The 22,916-nt window shown below is 42.0% G+C and overlaps 1 protein-coding gene across 2 annotated transcripts in view; it reads right to left on the bottom strand.

The window, feature by feature from the left end:
- Nucleotides 1-1,764: 1,764 nt before the first annotated feature.
- The window catches only part of LOC124798527, a 133,354-nt gene continuing 112,202 nt past the window's right edge, over nucleotides 1,765-22,916 (bottom strand). For both annotated transcript variants that reach the window (XM_047261974.1, XM_047261973.1), the window contains exons 6-7: nucleotides 11,111-11,282; nucleotides 1,765-4,835 (exon numbers count right to left, since the gene is read on the bottom strand). In XM_047261974.1, the coding sequence (XP_047117930.1) occupies nucleotides 3,349-4,835; nucleotides 11,111-11,282 (1,659 nt within the window). In that variant the 3' untranslated portion in view covers nucleotides 1,765-3,348. The remainder of the gene's footprint in view (nucleotides 4,836-11,110; nucleotides 11,283-22,916) is intronic.

Below are 22,916 nucleotides of genomic sequence, written 5' to 3' on the forward strand. Positions count from 1 at the left end.
CAGATAGAGATCCAACAAAAGCATTAATGGTCTTGCTGCACATGGTCTCATGGTAAAGTGTTGTCATACTCTCACTGGTAGAAACAGGACAGACCTAATAGGTGTAAATGTTGCAAACAAATTACAAAAGGTGGATCTTTTACAAGCAATGTTACAAATACATTGTTTACTATTACTTTTAATCAAGTCTGCTAACAACACATTAAATATGCTCCCTTATTCCTGTTTAAAGAGTGCATAACACAACCAGTTTCAGTCAAACCAACAGCAGAAAAATAAGTTTACATGTGGCTGACTCTATATTAAAATTACATGCTACTTTCACTAACGTCTGTTATACCACGTGTCATGACAATGACTGCTGTACTGACACAAAACCCATTACACAATTTTTTTCACTCTCTCCCATGTTGTTACTATCTGAAGTTTTGTACATCAGAAATATTTTTATTCTCTCCAAACAAGAAAGGCAATGTATATTTTCTGTTAACACTCTTCTCAACTTTATGATGCAAATTATTTCCAGTATCTCACCTGCTAACTTTCTGTACTTTTTCCTTTTATTTTTATGTTCAAGACCCCCGGGGAAATATTTTCTTAAAAATATCTTTAACCAATTTAAACATTTACTATTGTATCACCACCAACAGTGTTAATCAACATTACACTTTTGTTCCTCTTTATAACTGGTACCTACTTGTTTCATGGAAAATTGTGTTAAGTCAATACTCCACAATCATTTGTCTCTGTACTACTGTCAATTATGAGAATAATTTGTTTTGTAATGTCCCTTAAAGCAACGTTAATATATTGCAGTATGAATGTAGATCAACAAAAATAATTTTTGAAAATGTAATGCAACTGGATAGACAAAATATTTACTCACGAAGTAGCAACAAGAGAACACACACATTATAAAGGTTATGGAAATTTGCAAGCTTTAGGATACAGTGGCTCCTTCTGGCAGAAGGCTTAAATGGGCAGGAAGAGGGGTGCAGAAAAAGGATTGGCAAGGTTTAGGAAATTGAGAGTGTTTGCAGAAGTTGCACAAAATCCTGGATTACGGGAGACTTACTGGACAGGAAGAGAAAGGGGGCTGATTGTTGGGGACTGCATTGGACTAGACTTGAAAACCTGAGAGCTTACTGGTGGAAGATAGGGCAATTAGCAAGACAGACATTATGCAAACACTGTTTAGCCTTTTACACTGGTAGGACTACAAGTCATCAGTCACGATTAATGGACATACTCACACACTGGCAACACTGGATCCTGTTTCAGAGCATGTTCTACAACATCACAGTCATGATTTCAGTGCCTGTTTCACTATACGTGCCATCTGGATTCTTTTCCCATATATTTGCTTCTCAGAACTCCATAGGTGGCAACTGACATTACAACATGTCCTTGGTTCTCACCATAATTTCTTTGTCTCAGCATTTATCTATGTAACCATTCCTTTCTTCACTCCCTTTTAGTTTTCTATACCTTTCATTTTCTGATTTGTTTACTTTTACCCACGCCTACCTGCGCCACATACAGTGCACTTAGCTTTCTACTCTTATTAACTCTATCTTCCACCTCTAAGCTCTCAGGTTTTCAAATATCATCTGGTGCAGTCCCAACAATTAGTCTTTCCTTCTCATCCCATCTGGTAAGTCTTCCCTGACTTTGGTTCTGGGCAACTTTTTCAAACTATCACCATTTCCTAAACCTCACCAGCCCTTTTTATTCATCCCTCTTCCTTCCACTTCATTCCTTCTGCCATAAGAAGGAGCCACTGGCTACAAAAGCTTGCAAATTTCAATGTGTATTCTCCTGCTGCCACTTCTTGACTAGGTTTTCTTATCCATCCATGTTGCAGTATGGATGTAGATTTTTAGGTTAACAGTGCAATTACCTTAACAGTGAACTGGAAAAAAATTGATCAGTGAAAAGTGTACAGCATTGGACACATTTTATGAGAGGTTATTAACAATACCAGAAGATATAAAACATGGTTTACTTCACAAGTCCAGATTATAACTTCTTTTAAAGACTTAAAGACTAACGTTCCATTACATGTAGTCCAGATGTGTGAAGCACGTAAATGTGCATACAGAAATGAGATAAATTAGATATTGAAATGTAGTTTACAATAATTACTTGATATGGTTTTGAAAACAAATTGAAATTTATAATGTATAAGTGTGTCTGGCCTTAATCACAACTGAATCACCTCTCAACTGCAGAAAACAAAGAATACAACCATATCAGTTACTCCCAATGAATGGAAGACACTCTGTTATTAGCACCAGACTTTAAATTATAGTGCTATATGTGGTCAACAGCACACAGTATAGATGACATTATGGTTATTATGTAGCCAAATGCCAAAAATGGTTATTTATATCTTACACTGTGATGCATGCAACACATTCTAATAGAATTAAAATAGAAATATTTTCAAATACAAAACACTAATGCAATAATCAAAGTCACTGTTCCTCTATTATGCCCAGTAACCATATACAAAGTGAGATTTAGGAGAAAGAGAAGGGTGAATTGGGGAAAGGAATGAGCTGGTATTTGAGGAATTACACATCCAAATATATTATGTCTACTAAAATGTTTTGTTGGTAGAGGATGCAATAGACATGTATGCAGAAAATATCAAAATTCAGGGTGGATATAAAGACGCTTTCTTCATGTGGCAAAGTCTTAATATCTGTTTTCCTGCAACTCTATCCTGTTCAATGATCACCACTTACCAAAAAAAGGTACCTTTTTTTCAGTACTGCCCCATTCCAGAATGTAGCACAATTGGAGGAACCAATTACAATTTCCTTTCCACTAATTGCCCCCCGCCCCCCAAAAGGAACTCCAGCTTAAAATCTACAAACACAAAGTTATAACAATGTTTCAACTACATTATCAGAGTTCACTTTACTTTGGGCTGCGTGTTACAACACATTGCTGGCCTTAAGTATGTCTAAGGTGATATGTGATACATTTAAAGATACAGAAATGCAAAAAGAAACAACTAAAATTTTCAAGTGACAAAAAGACATGTAGTACAATCCTAAAATTTGTATTTGGCTACTATAAGATACACCAGCAACCAACTGGCTTTGTACACTGCCCTGTCTTGCTCCATTATGAATAAATACAGTACGAGAGCTAAAGTTTTAATTACAAATCAGCGGCAATACAGGATTTCATCAACTGACACTGAATGAATAAAACTGTATATCTCATATTAACAAACACACAATTCAAGTTTCAAAAATACAAGGAACTTGACATATATAATTCAAACATTCTTAAAATGTTTTACATTTAATATTATTTACTTCATTGTAATATATACTATATCTCTGTTTCTGGTGGATTGTCTTGTAACCACTGAGATGATTTATTGGTGGTTCCCTCATTTCTATGTATTATCTCTTCTGTGCTTGATACTGAGTGAGATCTTGGAGAATGCACAAGCACTGCCGTTCCAGGCCTGCTGCAATTGCTGTTCCACAATTTACTGGTTTCCTGGTGAGATGATCTGCCTGTATACAATACAGGTTCATATGCTGTAGCATTATCTAATAAGATATTACTTGAACCTAGCTGCATACGCATTGAACACAAACGAGGTCCTGGAAGCACAGAATTATCTAAATGTTTGTCTTTAGGCTTAGAAGAATTTAGAAAAGTGAGCTTACTTATGCTGGTTTCTGTAGGCTTCACCATTCCAGGGAATGGCACTTGGCTAACACACTTTTCAGAGGTGGAATACGGTATTAATTTCTCACATTCATTTAAATCTCTTGTTCCCTCTGAACAACTGCTGCTATGTTCATCATTATTTATGTAACTTTTACCATCCCAACTATTCACTTTTGTTCCAGAATTCTCAGAGGTGTTTCTTACCTGACAAACTTGCGCTCTATTTACAAGATCTCCATTACTTTTAGTCCTAACTGTAGCAGATGTATCACTCTTGCCATCACTAACTACTTCAAGATCTATAGTACAATTCTGAACACCTTTAATATTATTTACACTGTGTTTTACATAATTATGATAACAATTCTGTTTCGAATTTTCACTAGCATCTATATTCGAAAAATCTACTGATTTTAGTTCAGGAGAAGTGTTGTTTATTCTGTTGTTGACAGAAGATGTCTGTTTATTACCAAAACCATTTCTCAACATTTCGTCCAATTCACTATATGATTTACGACTTTCTTCTTTTTTCTCACTTGTGAAACCATTCACTGCAGGAACTGAACTGCCAACAGTAATCACAGGTTTTGGGATTTGAGGGTAAAAGCTTTCAGTTGATTTACTTTTCTTGTAACTTCCACTAAGTGGAACACAAGTAACATCACTACTAACAGTCCTGCGTGTTGATGTACTCAGTCTGGAACTGTCAATTTTGATACCTAACCTAGTAGGATTAGTTCCCGAGCTATTATTAGAAGCATAGCTACTGTCAATTTCATTCTGCCTCACTTGGCTACTGCGACTAACAGTTTCACCAGTTCTTGTAGCAATTACATCAACATACCTTACAAGGCCCTGGCTAGCCCTGTTGGTGGCATCAATGACAGTTTTTCCCAAGTCCGCACACTGCCCACACCACAAGCATGGAAAATCAACCTGAATAGTAGCATCACTGCCTTTCATATAATTTTCCACAATCCGTCCACTTTGTGAATGGCACTGACAACTTTCACAATGTCTTATCTGTTGACGCTCCCGCTGCCGTTCTTCCAGAACCTTTGCCATTATTGCTGCAGAAACGCTGTCCACTGGTGGCTGTGCTGTTTCTGTCCCTTCATCGGTGCTGTCATCACTCTCTGTTGGCAGAGATAGTAGTCATTGCACACACACAAATCTAAAATTAAGTAACTAATAATAAAATATCCATTTACAGCCTGAAATAAACAAGTAGGTTAACTACAGTCCTCAGTTTAAACAAGGTCAATCAAAGATTTGTTTTCACACAAGTATGGCTAACAAACACAAACTACATCATCAAAGGCAGGGCCATATATGAAAGCATGTCATTTATTAGTTGAATGACCAACATCAAACTGAAAAACAGATGGTGACAAATGAACTGTCCACCTTGAGGATATCCAGTACCCAAGTTGTTAGAAATAATGAACAGCGTGATTTAAAGGAGCCGAGTGCATGGTAGATTACCTGGCCCAACTGCATCATCGTACTTAGCAATAACTTCCCCCGAGAGGGGGGAGTGGGGGCCGGGAGAGTAGTGGGACCCAAGAGAGTGGGGGGGAGGGGGGGGCGAGAGAGCGGAAGGGGGGGGGGGGAGAGCGGTAGGGGGAGGCGATAGAGCAGAAGGGGGGGGCGAGAGAGCGGTAGGGGGGGGGGCGGGGCGAGAGAGCGGTAGGGGGGGGGGAGAGCGGTAGGGGGAGGCGATAGAGCAGAAGGGGGGGGCGAGAGAGCGGTAGGGGGGGGGGCGGGGCGAGAGCGCGGTAGGGGGGGGCGGGGCGAGAGAGCGGTAGGGGGGGGGCGGGGCGAGAGAGCGGTAGGGGGGGGGGCGGGGCGAGAGAGCGGTAGGGGGGGGGGCGGGGCGAGAGAGCGGTAGCGGGGGGGGCGGGGCGAGAGAGCGGTAGGGGGGGGGCGGGGCGAGAGAGCGGTAGGGGGGGGCGGGGCGAGAGAGCGGTAGGGGGGGGCGGGGCGAGAGAGCGGTAGGGGGGGGGCGGGGCGAGAGAGCGGTAGGGGGGGGGCGGGGCGAGAGAGCGGTAGGGGGGGGCGGGGCGAGAGAGCGGTAGGGGGGGGGGGCGGGGCGAGAGAGCGGTAGGGGGGGGGGGGGGCGGGGCGAGAGAGCGGTAGGGGGGGGGCGGGGCGAGAGAGCGGTAGGGGGGGGCGGGGCGAGAGAGCGGTAGGGGGGGGCGGGGCGAGAGAGCGGTAGGGGGGGGCGGGGCGAGAGAGCGGTAGGGGGGGGCGGGGCGAGAGAGCGGTAGGGGGGGGCGGGGCGAGAGAGCGGTAGGGGGGGGCGGGGCGAGAGAGCGGTAGGGGGGGGCGGGGCGAGAGAGCGGTAGGGGGGGGCGGGGCGAGAGAGCGGTAGGGGGGGGCGGGGCGAGAGAGCGGTAGGGGGGGGGCGGGGCGAGAGAGCGGTAGGGGGGGGGGCGGGGCGAGAGAGCGGTAGGGGGGGGCGGGGCGAGAGAGCGGTAGGGGGGGGCGGGGCGAGAGAGCGGTAGGGGGGGGGGCGGGGCGAGAGAGCGGTAGGGGGGGGGCGGGGCGAGAGAGCGGTAGGGGGGGGCGGGGCGAGAGAGCGGTAGGGGGGGGGCGGGGGCGAGAGAGCGGTAGTGGGGGGCGGGGCGAGAGAGCGGTAGGGGGGGGGCGGGGCGAGAGAGCGGTAGGGGGGGGGCGGGGCGAGAGAGCGGTAGGGGGGGGCGGGGCGAGAGAGCGGTAGGGGGGGGGCGGGGCGAGAGAGCGGTAGGGGGGGGCGGGCCGCGAGAGCGGTAGGGGGGGCGGGCCGCGAGAGCGGTAGGGGGGGCGGGGCGCGAGAGCGGTAGGGGGGGCGGGGCGCGAGAGCGGTAGGGCGAGAGCGGTAGGGGGGGGGGGAGGGGCGGGGGGCGCGAGAGCGGTAGGGGGGGCGGGGCGCGAGTGCGGTAGGGGGGCGGGGGCGCGAGAGCGGTAGGGGGGCGGGCGCGAGTGCGGTAGGGGGGCGGGGCGCGAGAGCGGTAGGGGGGCGGGGCGCGAGAGCGGTAGGGGGGGCGGGGCGCGAGAGCGGTAGGGGGGGCGGGGCGCGAGAGCGGTAGGGGGAGCGGGGCGCGAGAGCGGTAGGGGGGGCGGGGGCGCGAGAGCGGTAGGGGGGGCGGGGGCGCGAGAGCGGTAGGGGGGGGCGGGGCGCGAGAGCGGTAGGGGGGGCGGGGCGCGAGAGCGGTAGGGGGGGCGGGGCGCGAGAGCGGTAGGGGGGGCGGGGGCGCGAGAGCGGTAGGGGGGGCGGGGCGCGAGAGCGGTAGGGGGGGCGGGGCGCGAGAGCGGTAGGGGGGGGCGGGGGCGCGAGAGCGGGTAGGGGGGGCGGGGCGCGAGAGCGGTAGGGGGGGCGGGGCGCGAGAGCGGTAGGGGGGGCGGGGCGCGAGAGCGGTAGGGGGGGCGGGGGCGCGAGAGCGGTAGGGGGGCGGGGCGCGAGAGCGGTAGGGGGGGCGGGGCGCGAGAGCGGTAGGGGGGGCGGGGCGCGAGAGCGGTAGGGGGGGCGGGGCGCGAGAGCGGTAGGGGGGGCGGGGGCGAGAGCGGTAGGGGGGGGGCGAGAGAGCAGGGGGGGCCAGAGAGGAGGGGGGGGGGGGCGAGAAAGGAGGGGGGTTAAGAGAGAGCAATAATTTCCCTTCAAAGAGATGAATCTTCTAATCCAATATATATTTTCACCCTGCCAGGCTCAGCCTATTTTAACCTCCTAAACCACTCTTGTTTCTTCTCTTCTATGTCTTAAAACTTGTCCAGCCTTGTTATTAATTTATTGTGTTATTTAGTTTAAAACTTTATGATAGAAAGTCGGTTGAGTGTTGTGTTTTTTGGGTCTACGTACTTCGTAGTGGAAGCTCTACCATTATAGTTCACTTGAGGCATTTTGTCATGACATGATAAGCAGTCACACCTGAGGCAGCTAGGTTGTTTACACAAGAGAGAAAGAGGGAGAGAAAGAATGAGGGGGGGACCGATCATCCGATCATCACCAAAGAACGCCATCTACCGGAAACTTTGTGAGCTATTTTTTTTTTTTTTGTTCTAATAAAACCCCATGTCATTCCAAGTATGTGTCGATTTTTACCTCTCTATCTACATTATTCTGCAGTTTATTAAGTTTTCAAATTTATACTGACTTTTTGATCACCCAGTATATGAGGAACAACAGTGGATTTAAGATTGAGCCTTGAGGAATCCCATTATGTGATTTCTCCCTAGTCACAAACAACAATCTCCCTGGACTACATTGATTGAATTACTAAGTACAACTTTCAACATTCTTTTGGTTGATATGGCATTATCCATTGTTGGCTATACCATCAGTCCCATAAAACTTCAATTTATCCAGGAGAATACTGTGATTTACACAGTCAAATGCCTTAGATAGAATGCAGACAATACCAAACAACACTATTTTATTACAGTAGTTGCAAAACTTGATGAGTAGCTTTCTCAGTTGAGCAACTCTTCTAAAATCCAAATTATTGTACCTCAGGTGAGGTACTATTCTACAATACATTAAATCCTCATGATGAAAAGGCTCAAATAAATTTTGGAAACCAGGATGATGGGGTTTCACTCTGAAACACATACCGCAAATAAAAACCTAAAAGACAAAAGGCAGCTCGTAGATTTTTATTCATATATACCATACACAGTGTCTTGAAAGGAGGGTACAAGATGAACATCAACAAAAGCAAAACGAGGATAATGGAATGTAGTTGAATTAAGTCAGGTGATGCTGAGGGAATTAGATTAGAAAATGAGTCACTTAAAGTAGTAAAGGAGTTTTGCTGTTTGGGGAGCAAAATAACTGATGATGGTCGAAGTAGAGAGGATATAAAATGTAGACTGGCAATGGCAAGGAAAGCGTTTCTGAAGGAGAGAAATTTGTTAACATCGAGTATAGATTTAAGTGTCAGGAAGTCGTTTCTGAAAGTATTTGTATGGAGTGTAGCCATGTATGGAAGTGAAACATGGATGATAAATAGTTTGGACAAGAAGAGAATAGAAGCTATCGAAATGTGGTGCTACAGAAGAATGCTGAAGATTAGATGGGTAGATCACATAACTAATGAAGAGGTATTGAATATAGTTGGGGAGAAGAGGAGTTTGTGGCACAACTTGACTAGAAGAAGGGATCAGTTGGTAGGGCATGTTCTGAGGCATCAAGGGATTATCAATTTAGTATTGGAGGGCGGCATGGAGAGTAAAAATTGCAGAGGGAGACCAAGAGATGAATACACTAAGCAGATTCAGCAGGATGTAGGTTGCAGTAGGTACTGGGAGATGAAGAAGCTTGCACATGATAGAGTACCATGGAGAGCTGCATCAAACCAGTCTCAGGACTGAAGACCACAACAACAACAACTGTCCACTGTGTCTGTTATGTTACGTGAAACCATTATGGGTTTGTTAAAAAATAATTATTTGTGTGTTTCTTTCCAGCAGCAGTTTTCTTTTGTCTATATCAGTACTTATTCCTTATTTTATCCCTCTACTGTATCATCTTTGAACTGTAGCTGGCAAATTGCTTACTGATTACTGTCTTGATATCCCAATACACCTGAAACATTTTCTATTCTCATTGTTAAGCTTCATCCTTATATCTGCTGCACGTCTCCTTATTAGGAATTCGATATGCCACCCCATTTTATACCTCCTCCATTTTTTTTCCTCTTTTCTCTCTCAAAGAATCCACCTGTTGTTTAAAAGTTAGGTTTTTTTCTCAAGTATATTAAGTTCCTATTTTCTGTACCAGGCATTGCATCTCCTGAATGTCAATAATGTCCCGTGTAACTGTCTTTTTGAAACACAGATTACAATTACTACAAAGCTGACAAACTTTTTCATGCTAAAGGAAAAGTGAATTTTTAATGTGACAACAGTTTTCCTTCTCATTTCACCCCTGTCACCTTTCAACATGTTTCATTTTTTTTACTGGCTCCCAAATACAAAATACTGTTATCAAATATTTTATACTGAGTTACTGCTCATAAACACAGCTCAATTTTGTATTAAGTGCAATGCAGTAGGAGGGATTTGTGACTATGCAATTTTCTGCCTTCTCTTTCTTGGAACAAATAAAATGAGCTCTGCTTCAGCTTATATGACTGTCACAAAAAATGGTAATTTAAATATAATAAAACAGCTACTGCTCTCTTTAACATAGTAATAAAAAATATTAACACAATGTTTGTATGTCAAGCTTTTAAGTATTGAAGTTCAGCCCTCATTGTTAAGGTAGAATAAAAATACTGTTTAAAATATGGAAGACTCTATGAAAACCACAAATGAGTACACTAGGTGATCACTTCCTTTACTTGCTCCTCTGCCCCTAACTCTCCCCCTCCCCCCCACTGCCATCTACATGATTATGCACCTAATGTAGGTATGTTCTGATATCCACTACTCACTCTTTTTTTTCTTGCTCTGGAAAATGAAACTGTGGTTTTCAATAACTGAAAGTAATAGTTTATACTGATTAGATATCACATTTTCAATCCTGCTCTGCCTAAATAAGTTTAGCTGTTTCAGAAAATAAATATGAATTCTCTGTGCCCAATTTGGCTAGTAATTCTGAGTGTTGAAACTTCTCAGAAGAAAATGTGTGTTCTTACTGAGAATATAGCTTTATACTTTTTGACTGTGGTGCTAGAAAAGGTTACCAGTTTATCAAGAAGTTATTATCTGTGCTACAAAAGATAATTAATGAAATAAATACTGATATATGTGAGCTTCATGCTGGCAGTCGTCTCAGAATTCCTCAGTTCTTAAACTGCAGCTGCCAAAACTCCAAAGCTACATGTCTTTTCGCACAATATATCTCTTCTTTTTGTGTCCTTTCAACAGCAGAACCATTAACAGGATATCAATCACATTTAAATTACTATTACCTCAAGATATTAAAACTCTACCAGGATTCAAGTTGCAGTTATGCCAATGAACTGTCAGTGAGGCTTAATACTGTCTGGGAGGAGACAGCAGTCTTGATGTGGTTTACTAAATAAAAATATCTTAAAGAAAAAATGTTTAATGCCGAGACTGAAAATGTTTCTATTACAATTTTTGAATTACATATTGTCATTGTCTTGTTACTGACAAACGCATGTCACTGCATGACTACTGCTAATGACACTTTTCAATGGATATTTACCACTCTCTTGCATTTTGGACGATTTGAAGATGGCTGCAAATAGCAACTGAAACTAGATGTCAAACTTTAATTGCAATAGCAAAATCTGCAATTCAGGCTTTACAAGTTTTTCACTCCAAAAAAACTATTGAATTAAAGTGTTACAAATGCATGCTTATAAAAACATAAGGACACTCAAAAATCAATGTGACTGCTCTCTTATTCTCAGTCAGTAATGTTTTATCACCCTAATAGCATTTAATTTGTATGAAGACTCACCACTAACATTCTTGTTGACAGAATAAACCATAGAAGTTGGTGGGGAAGAGGGTATAGGCACTTTGATGGTCTTCATTTCCATTTTAATAGGAGCTGAATTACTGTCAGGGGCTCTTCTTCTTCCACACATGTATATATATGAAAGGACTTTCTGCTGTAAATCTGCTGGAAGCTGCAGAAAGAACATTAAATTTCAGTGTCTGGTCTTTTTGGATATGTCTAATGTCACATTATTTAGTCAAGTTCTGGTCCAACAGTAATTAAATGCTTTTATTCCAACTTAATACAAACAAAACTGTAAATTCAGATTTTTTACTTGACATTTACACAAGCATTACACATAATAAATTAAATATTTAAACTACAGTGTTGCACAGGCATAAAATGTTGCAGAGAACAGAAAACACAAATAAAACAATACATTCACTATTGTAAAATAGTAAATTACTGATGTCATCAAATACCTCTGAGACAGCCATTGTTACAGTGGTTACCCATTGCACACATGGTTAAGTCTCTCTTCTTCCTCCTCCTCCTCCTCCTCCTCCTCCTACAAGGTAGGTCTCTGTCAGCTGGGTTCTGAATGACATAGCCCACTGTCTAACCTCACCAATGTAACTCCTTTCTCCTCCCTGAAGAAGGAACTTTTAGTTTTGGAAGCTGTGAGTGCTGTTACATATGTTGTTGTGTTTCTATTGGCTGTACTGGGAAGTGTGCCTTTTGCAGACAGGTAAAGGCCAGACCATCTGTTCTTCACAAAAATATCTAATTATCATTTCCTATCAGTAGCTGGTAAGTCAAGTAAAATTCAACCAACTAGCATAACATTTACAAGTTGGTGGACCAGGTCAGATACGCTTAAGCGTCTTGATCCACCAGCTTGTACACGTTCTTAGAGTTGGTCAACTACAAGAAAAAAAAGATATTAAATCAGTTATGTGACTGGTGATCACTTGGGCATGATGAAATATCAGAGAGGATTATGAAGATCAGTGCATCATACTTCAATGTTGTACTAGATCTCCTGTGTAATGTATTGTATGCATAGTAAGATTCCAGACAGACTGTAATACTCATTGCTCTCTCTTTCTATATTCTTTCTATTTATGAGGGCTGCAGATGATGGGTACTTGCTTCCATTGGACTTGCTATTTCATTATTTTGTATGGGGGTCACTACTATTATCTTTACATCACTGCTTAAAGGAAGGTGATGTAAGCCATTTGTTGGCAAAAGCATAGATTTTGCCCTGTGTTTCTTAGTTGGAGTTAGCATTTGCCTAGATAGATAAGGCAATGATCTAAAACTACACACACAGACTGGCCAGCTTGAGTACCAGATCAACCATCATTTGTTAACCAAAATCACTTTTCACTCTGCAGTGGAGTGTGCACTGAAATAAACTTCATGACAGATTAAAACTGAGTGCCAGATGAACTCGAACCCAGTTTCAGCAATATATTTGGTGAAAACTTAAATCATATGAGCATAAACAATCTTGGAATAAAGGTAACAACCCACAGAATAGTAGACACACTGAGTCATCAACATGCACCTAAATGAGTCAGGGGACTTTGTTATCTTTAAAACGAATCCTGTTTTTCATCACTACACTGAAATTCACATCCAAATGCTTGGCAGAAGGTTCATGGAACTTCTTTCAGACTATTTCTTGACTGTTCCACTCTCTAACAGTGCGTAGGAAAAATGAACACTTAAATTTTTCCATGCAAGCTGTCATTTCTCCTATTTTATTATGATAGTCATTTCTCCCTGTGCAGAAGGGAGTCAATAAAATATTATCGTACCCAGAAGAGAAAGATGGTGATTGAAATTCTGTGAAAGGTCTCACCACAATGAAAGACACCTTTCTTTTCATGATCGCCACCCCAAACTGCTTGTCATATCAGTGTCATTCTCTCCCCTATTTCTTGATAACAGAAAACGAGCTGTCCTCCTTAGAACTTTTTCAACGTCCTCTATCAATCTATCTGGTAAGCATCTCATACTGTGCAGCAATACTTTAGTAAAAGAAGGACAAGCATAGTCCTCTTTAATAAATTTGTAGCGTCCTCCAAGTGTTCTGCCAATGAAATACAGTATTTAGCTCGCCTTCCAAACGAATTTTCCATGTGACTGCTTCAATCAAGTAATTTTTAATAGTAATCCCTAGGTGGTTAGTTGAATCAACAACCTATAAATTTGTATTATTTATCACGTAACCCAAATTTAATGGCTTATTTTTAGTACTCATGTGGAGGAAATTACACTTTTTATTGTTTAGTGTTAATTGGCACTTTCCATACCATACAGATGTCTTGTCTAAATCATTTTGCAATTCAGACTGATCTTCTGATGACTTTATTGGACATAATCAGCAAACAATCTAAGAGGGTTGATCACATTACCATTGAGTTGTTTATATAGATTAGAAACAGCAGGGAGCCTATAACATTTCCTTGGGAACACCACACACCACTTCTGTTTCACTCAATGACTTATCTTCGATTATTACAAACTGTGTCCTTTTTGACAGAGAATTATGAATATAGTGACATAACTGATATAATACTCCTTATGCATGTAATTTGATTAGAAGCCACTTGCTAGATATCAAAGGCCTAGAAATATGGAATCACCTTAAGATTGAATGATAATTAATTGAAACCCTCAGCTGCCGACAGGTGGTGTTGATATATCTTGATGGGGACAGATGAAAATGTGTGCCCCGACTGGGATTCGAACCTGGGATCTCCTGCTTGCATGGCAGACACTCTATCCATGTGAGCCACTGAGGACACAGATGATTAGCGCGACTGCAGGGACTTATCCCTTGCACGCTTCCCGTGAGACCCACATTCCCAACTGTCCACAATCTATATACGTAATGTACCTAATAGATATTTGCCTATCCACTCATTACTCGCGCACACTAAGGTGATGATTCCTGTAAGAGTTCGGGCAACCTGTGCGCATTTGCACAGACAAAGGTCAATGGCCGGGTAGCCTTTAACTAAATATGAAGATAGTAACTGCTCTCGAAAGAACAGAAACCATTGATGACCGTGCAGCTTCTCTAGAATAAATGATAATTAAGTGAAACCTTCAGCTGGATGGGCAAATATCTATTAGGTACATTACGTATGTAGACTGTGGAAAGTTGGGAATGTGGGTCTCACAGGAAGCATGCGAGGGATAAGTCCCTGCAGTCGCACTATTCATCTGTATCCTCGGTGGCGCAGATGGATAGAGCTTCTGCCATGTAAGCAGGAGATCCTAGGTTCGAGTCCCGGTTGGGGCACACATTTTCAGCTGTTCCCATCGAGGTATATCAAAACCTGTTGGCAGTTGAGGGTTTCAATTAATTATCATTTATTCTAGAGAAGCTGCATGGTCATCAATGGTATCTGTTCTTTTGAGAGCAGTTACTATCTTCATATATAGTTATAGGCTACCCGGCCATTTACTTTCATCTGTGCAAATACGCACAGGTTGCCCCAACTATTACAAATCGTCACCTTAGTGTGTCTGAGTAATGAGTGGATGGGCAAATATCTATTAGGTACATTACGTATGTAGACTGTGGAAAGTTGGGAATGTGGGTCTCACGGGAAGCGTGCAAGGGATAAGTCCCTGCAGTCGCACTATTCATCTGTGTCCTCGGTGGCTTAGATGGATAGAGCTTCTGCTGCCAGGCGACTAGCGCGAGTTTTGGTGTTCTCGTAAAGATAAGTTATTTTAGATTATAAAACATATAGATTAGTACTGATTACGTGGTAAATAAGTGTATTAGTGTGCCGTTTAAGTGTACCATTAAAGGTTTCACTTTTCTTTACGTAATATAGCAGAAAACGCGAAAAGACCGTACAGTCGTATTTTTTGTTTACGTTCTGCTGCAGCAAATCTATAGAATTTCGCTTAGTTGTTCCTTGCTCTCTCCAGCAATTTAACTTAGCTTACCTCTTCATTATTTAACTAGCATTTCCGGAAAGTAGCGTAAAGTTTAACTTGTTGTTTCAGAAACTTTGCACTTTTGTTTTTGTTTACACACAGTTGCGTATAGGCCAAATTTGTGTAACCATATTTTCGTGTTTATCTGTAATTTAACTGACTTATTCTTAATCAACTATTACGTTTATCATGAGTGAAAAGTGCTTGACTTGCCGTAGAATTGTTAGGTCGGGGCTTTGGTGTGATGGGTGCTGTAGTTTTTTCCATGTGGGTGACTGTAGTGGCGTGGGAATAGGGGAAGTAAATGAGACTCATCAGTGGTTTTGTAGGATTTGTAGTAGAGATAGGAAGATACTGGAACAGGAGGGGAAAATTGCTGCCCTTCAGGCTGAATTAGACAAGGCCAGGGGAGATCTTGACAGGTTAAGGAGGGAGAAGGGTAAAGAGAGGTGGGAAGTGGCAACAGGCAACAGGAGGAACAGGCCTAGAACTTTGTCTGACAGCTTTATGGTGAATGTGGAAAATAGATTTGACCTGTTGCTTCAGTTAGAAGCTGGTGAGCCTCAAGCAGTTGCAGGTGTAGACAGGGCACAACAAACTTTCAGCAGCAGATTGAAAAGTAAGAATGTAGGGAAATCAGAAAAGAGAAAGAAAGTGTTGTTGTTAGGTAGTTCCCATGGAAGAGGTGTTGGCCAACTCTTGCAGGATGAACTAGGATCAGAATACCAGGTCACCAATTTTTTTAAACCTAGTGCTGGTCTGGAGCAAGTGACAGAGGATTTAGGATCACTTTGCAAAGATTTCACTAAGGAAGACACCGTGGTTATAGTGGGTGGGGCAGGTAACAGTATTGACAGAAATCCTGGGTACAGTATAGAGTGTGACCTGGCGAAGATTGCATCAGCATCGAGGCATACTAGTGTTGAGTTTGTATCTGTTCTTGGGCGCCATGACCGACCTCACTTGAACTCTTCTGTCAAGAGAGTTAATTTGGAGCTGGAACGGCTGCTCATGTCGGGTGCGGGGTCACACATTGGTGTGGTTCATGTTGATTCTCTCAGTAGGTGGGATTATACTAGGCATGGCCTTCACCTCAACAGGAAGGGGAAGGGTAAATTGGCTGGGGAAATAGCAGGAAAGTTAAAGGGGGGAGGCACTGTCATGAGTGGTAAAATACCAGTGGTTATAGGATTCAGAAAAGACCCTTTTTTAGGGTAGGGAGGACAGAAAGAAAGCAAATTTTAAGAGAGGTTAGAACTGAGACAAACCTTCAGTTTGAAAAAGAAATCAAAAAACATAATTCCAGCTTATTACATCAGCATAAACAGCCATTGGTTAAGAATTTTCAACTGTCAGCAGATATTTTAACTCCACCCAATTTTAACTCAGACAATGTGAAATGTCAGCTATCTTTATTGCATCAAAATATTCGAGGACTGAGAAATAAAATTAATGAATTAACTATATGCATAGATGAATTAGAGTCTTCAAACCCAGCTGACATAATCTGCCTCTCTGAACATCATGTGACCACTGGTATAGAACTTTTAAGTGTTACAGGGTTTAGGTTAGCATCTCACTTTTGTAGATCAGAAATGGAGAAAGGAGGAGTTGCCACATTCATCAGGAACTGTCATAAATTTAAGAACATAGACATTCATAAATTTTGCCTAGAACAGCATATGGAAGCATGTGCAACAGAATTAAGATTTTCACAAAAAATCTTTCATAATATTAAGTGTATATCGAGCACCTGCAGGTAACTTTAATCTGTTTGTAAACCACCTTGAAGCTGTACTGGCCCATTTAATAACCAAAAACAAAGAAATAGTGGTTGCTGGTGATTTCAATGTAGATTTCCTTAAAGACTCTCCGAATAAGAACTTATTTGAGTTAGTAACACTATCATTCAACTTAATTCCCACAGTAAAGTTCCCCACTAGGATAGCCACTTGCTCACAAACAGCCATTGATAATATCTTTATAGAAAAGTCCAATGAACAAAATTATATTACAAAACCAATAGCCAATGGCCTCTCAGACCATGACATGCAGTTCCTTCTGTTAAATGTTAATACTGAACAGGATATAAAATCTGTTAAATCTGAGCTCAAGAGGGTAATCAGTAAGCCAAAAATTGATTATTTTAGGACACTCCTCAGAGACATTCACTGGACTGATGTTTACAGTGCTCAAGGCATGAATGAAAAATATAACATTTTTGCTAATAAAGTGCTTACCTTATTTGAACACTGCTTTCCCCCAAAACTTACCAAGGTTAGAGGAAAATCTACAAAGAAGCCATGGATTACTCGAGGAATAAGGGTATCTTGTAAAACAAAAAGAAAACTGTATCTGTCAATCCGAAACATTTCCAATGTTGATGCTATAGCACATTATAAGAAATACTGCAAAATATTAAAGACTGTAATATGGATGTCAAAGCAAATATATTACAAGGAAAAGATAGTCATATCAGATAACAAAATAAAGACAATATGGGATATAGTGAAGGAGGAGACCGGTAGGACCAGACATGAAGAGGAACAAATAGCATTAAGAGTAAATGATACATTGGTGACAGATGTGTATAGTGTTGCAGAACTTTTTAACAAACATTTTATAACTGTTACTGAAAAGATGGGGTTGTCAGGTTCGGTAGATGCTGCTATGGATTACCTTAGACCAGACATTTCAAGTAATTTCCATAATATGAATTTGACCCTCACTACCCCAACAGAAATAATGTCCATCATAAAATCTTTAAAATCAAAAACATCTAGTGGGTATGATGAAATATCAACAAAGTTAATTAAAGAATGTGATTCTGAGCTAAGTAACATATTAAGCTATCTGTGTAACCAGTCGTTTATCAGTGGAATATTTCCTGAATGGCTGAAATATGCTGAAGTTAAGCCACTGTTTAAGAAGGGAGATAAAGAAATAGCATCAAATTTCCGTCCAATTTCACTGTTACCAGCATTCTCAAAAATTTTCGAAAAAGTAATGTACCGTCGTCTTTATAACCATCTTATCTCAAATAACATACTGTCAAAGTCACAGTTTGGATTTCTAAAAGGTTCTGATATTGAGAAGGCTATCTTCACTTACAGTGAAAATGTGCTTAATTCATTAGACAAAAAATTGCAGGCAACTGGTATATTTTGTGATCTATCAAAGGCATTTGACTGTGTAAATCACAATATCCTTTTAAGTAAACTAGAATATTATAGTGTAACAGGAAATGCTGCAAAATGGTTCAAATCTTATATCTCTGGCAGGAAACAAAGGGTGTTATTAGGAAAGAGCTTGATACATGTCTATCAGGCATCATCCAACTGGGAACTAATTACATGTGGGGTCCCACAAGGTTCCATTTTGGGGCCCTTACTTTTTCTTGTGTATATCAATGACCTTTCATCAGTAACATTACCAGATGCCAAGTTTGTTTTGTTTGCCGATGATACAAACATTGCAATAAATAGCAAATCAAGTGTAGTCTTAGAAAGATCAGCCAATAAAATATTTGTGGACATTAATCACTGGTTCCTAGCCAATTCTTTGTCACTAAACTTTGAAAAAACACACTACATGCAGTTCAGAACTTGTAAGGGGTGTCCCAAGAGTATATGTCTAACATATGATGACAAGAAGATAGAAGAAGTGGACAGTGTTAAATTCTTGGGATTACAGCTTGATAATAAATTCAATTGGGAGGAGCACACCACAGAACTGCTGAAGCGTCTTAACAAATCTCTGTTTGCAATGCGAATTTTGTCAGACGTAGGGGATATAAAAATGAAAAAGCTGGCATACTATGCTTACTTTCATTCCATAATGTCATATGGGATTATTTTTTGGGGTAATTCATCAAGCCAAGCTAAAGTTTTCCGGGCACAAAAACGTGCAGTAAGAATTATATGTGGTGTGAACTCAAGAACATCCTGCAGAAGCCTGTTTAGGGAACTAGGGATACTAACTACAGCTTCCCAGTATATTTATTCCTTAATGAAATTTGTCATTAAAAATATATCACTTTTTCAAACCAACAGCTCAATTCATGGAATCAATACTAGAAATAAGAATAATCTTCACAAGAATTTAAAGTCACTTAGTCTTGTACAAAAAGGTGTGCATTATTCAGGAACACACATTTTCAATAACTTGCCAGCAGCCATAAAAAGCTTAACAACCAATGAAATTCAGTTTAAGAGAAGCCTAAAGGATTTATTGGTGGCCAACTCCTTCTACTCCATTGATGAATTTCTTAGTAAAACCAACTGATTTGTATATAAGTACAACATAACTTCTGCACAATTTCAGTGCAGTAATGTGTTCACTGAAAATTTGTGTGTGTGTGTGTGTGTGTGTGTAAGTATAATCTAACTTCTGCACCATTTCAGTGCAGTAATGTGTTCATTGTAAATAAGTATTACAGTAGTTGTATTACATGTTTATTACCTTATAAATAAATAAAAAACGTTTTTTATTTTAAATTCAGTGCATTAGTATTTGTAAAATGACTCTTAGTGTTCATTAAAAATGACGATCATTCCACTTGGGACCTGTGGAATGGTACATTAGCTTATTTGTTTTAGTTGTAAATATTTGTCATGTATTGTTGTTTTTCTGACATGTTCCACATCCAGGAGGACCTCCTCACTACGGATCAATTGGAATGAAAGTAAATCTAATCTAATCTAATCTAATCTGCCATGTAAGCAGGAGATCCTAGGTTCGAGTCCCGGCTGGGTACACATTTTCAGCTGTTCCCAATGAGGTATATCAACAACACCTGTCGACAGCTGAGGATTTCAATTAATTATAATTTATTCTAGAGAAGCTGCATGGTCATCAATGGTATCTGTTCTTTCAAGAGCAGTTACTATTGTCATATAAACTTAAGATTGCATGTTGATAGCACTCATTACTTTGTGTGAATATAGGGCCAATGGTGTATTTGCAAGAACTTTGTTTCCTAAATCTATGCTGACTACATGTCAATGTTCGAACTGAGTATATGTTCCAAAATCTTCCTGCAAACTGATGTCAGTGATATTTGTACACAATTCAACAGATTGCTTTTATTTCTTTTCTCATTTATTGACATGACTTGTGTAACTTTGGTATGGATCTTTCACTGAGCAAGTGGTTGTGTACGATTTTTAAATATGGAGCAATTACGTCAGCATATTCTGAAAGAATATCTCATTGGTATACCGTATGGATTGGAAGACTTGCCTTTAGTAACTGACTTAAGCTTCTTTACTACAATGACAGTATCTGCTTCTAAGTTACTCATGTTGGCAGCTGTTCTTGATTTGAATTCTATAATGTTTACTGCATCTTCTTTGCTGAATTTTGGGAAGCTATGTTTAATACATCAACTTTAGCTGGGGGAACAGAGAGGAGGAATGTCTGAGCTCCTCTATGGCCATAGTTTCTTAGCAAATTAGGGAATGGAAAGCAGCTAGCTGCGTGGAATGTACGTAGAATATGCTGTCCTGTTTGCCCAGGATAGACTTTTATACTCACTTCCACCACATGGGTGATCACCAAGTCTTGGAAAACAGAGCCCATTTAGGCAAAGGGGGCTGAACATGTGTCCTCTACTGAAGTCCTCATATAATGCATCTTTACAGGAAATACACCGTAAAAACTGAATAAACAAGGAGATTCTGCAACTATGTACTGATTTTTCTTACAATGTTGTTAGGATAAGAGCACAAAGTGACTGTTTCTTCAAATGTAGTACCCTGCCTACACAACAGAGAAAAATCATATTCTCAGGCATGTGAGATTGATCTTAGTAAGGGAAAGAAATTAACACATATCTACAAACTCTGCTAACTATCACCTCCATATTGCCTCTCGTTTGTGGGTCTGCATATGGAAACAGATAAATGTGAACACTTTCAGACTAGTGAGGGCTGCAGCCAGAAAAACACAATGAAACAATGCTAGTTCCCATGGGCACTTGAAATGTGCTTGCCAAGATGTTGATACAAATGGGAGAACACTGTCAGCTTTAAGGAGAAGGAACTGGATGAAACGACAAGTAGTAACAAAGGGAACCAGCAGAGTTCTCAGCACAGGCAAAATAATAAAGGCTAACATCTCTGTGGTAGACAAAGACAATGGTACACTATTAGTACAGGTACATGACCACAAATGAAAAAATGAAATACTACTGTGAGATCCGTCTTACAAGAAATGACCGAATGGATCTACACCAGCTGTTGGTTGGTTAGTTGGTTTAAAGGCAGGAGAAGGGGCCAAACTACGAGGTCATCGGTCCCTTGTTCCTAATAAAACAATGCCACAAGGGTGAGAATAAAAACGGACGAAACGTATAACACAAAACGGAAACAAAGGAAAAGCCACAAGAATGAAGGGAAGGCAACAAATACTAAAAGGAACAAAAGAGGGCACGAAAACAACAGAGAGATGCTAGAAACAGAAGGGAGTAAAACATGAGAGCAGATTACAGTGGCTAGCCAACCACGAGAATAAAAGGGGAAAGCCAGCCACTCTGCAACACATTAAAATCTCCACCCTAAAAGCACTAGGGTGGAGGTCACGGAGGGACATTGAAGTGTAAAACCCACTCTCATGGATAAAACGTAAGCTGCTGTGGAGGCACTGTCACCCAGCACCGAAGGCAGGGTGCTGGGAAAGTTAAAAGTCTGCCACAGAGCAGCTAAAAGTGGGCAGTCCAGCAACAGGTGGACGACTGTCATTTGGGAGCCACAGCGACACTGAGGTGGGTCCTCGCGACGGAGTAGGTAACCATGTGTTAGCCATGTATGGCCAATGCAGAGCCGCCAGAGGACAACTGATTCCCTGCGGGAGACCTGCACGGAAGACTTCCACACATTCATAGTCTCCTTAATGACAAGCAGTTTGTTGTGTGTGCTGTTATGCCATACTGTCTCCCAAAGCCAGAAAACTCTGGTGTAAGACAAAATGCAGGTCAGCTTTGGAGAAGCCTATCTTCAGAAGCGGTTTCCGAGTCGCCTGTTTAGCCAGCCTGTCGGCAAGTTCGTTGCCGTTGATTCCGACGTGTCCTGGGGTACACACAAACACCACGGAACGGCGGGACTGTTCCAGGGCATATGTGGACTTCTGAATGGATGCTACCAGAGGTTGCCAAGGGTAGCACTGGTCGATAGCTTGTAGGCTGCTCAATGAGTCAGTACACGGGAGAAATGACTCGCCAGGGCATGAGCGGATGTACTCAAGAGCATGAGTAATGGCCGCCAGCTCTGCAGTGACAACACTGCAGCCAACTGGCAAGGAGTGCTGCTCAATATGTCCTCCATGAACATATGCGAAGCCTACCCGACCATCAGCCATTGAGCCATTGGTGTAAACCACTTCAGAGCCCCAGAACATGTCAAGGATCGAGAGGAAGTGACAGCAGAGAACGGCAAGGTCAACGGAGTCCTTACGGCCATGCAAAAGATCCAGACAAAGCTGCGGCCAAGGTGTACACCATGGAGGGGTACGTGAATGGACCGCAAGTAGAGGTGGTAAAGGGAAGGACTCCAGTTCGGAGAGAAGGGACCGTACGAGAACCTCAATCGTTAGTGCTAATCTGGGCCACTGATGCAGATGGACTGCCATGGGTGGTAAAAGGAGACGGTAATTCAAATGCTCAGGGGAATTGTTGTTGATCAGGCAATGGAGGGCATTTAGGTGCTACCAGAACTTCTGCTTAAGCTGACAAAGATGAGGGAGCCAAGTCAATTGAGCATCAAAAACCAGTCCTAGGAATTGATATGTCTCCAGTACAGTGAGTGGATCATCATTAAGATGAAGTGTGGGTTCCGGATGAATGGTACGACGCCGACAG

This window comes from Schistocerca piceifrons, chromosome 5, assembly GCF_021461385.2.
Source record: "Schistocerca piceifrons isolate TAMUIC-IGC-003096 chromosome 5, iqSchPice1.1, whole genome shotgun sequence".
Classification (NCBI taxonomy): Eukaryota; Metazoa; Arthropoda; class Insecta; order Orthoptera; family Acrididae; genus Schistocerca; species Schistocerca piceifrons.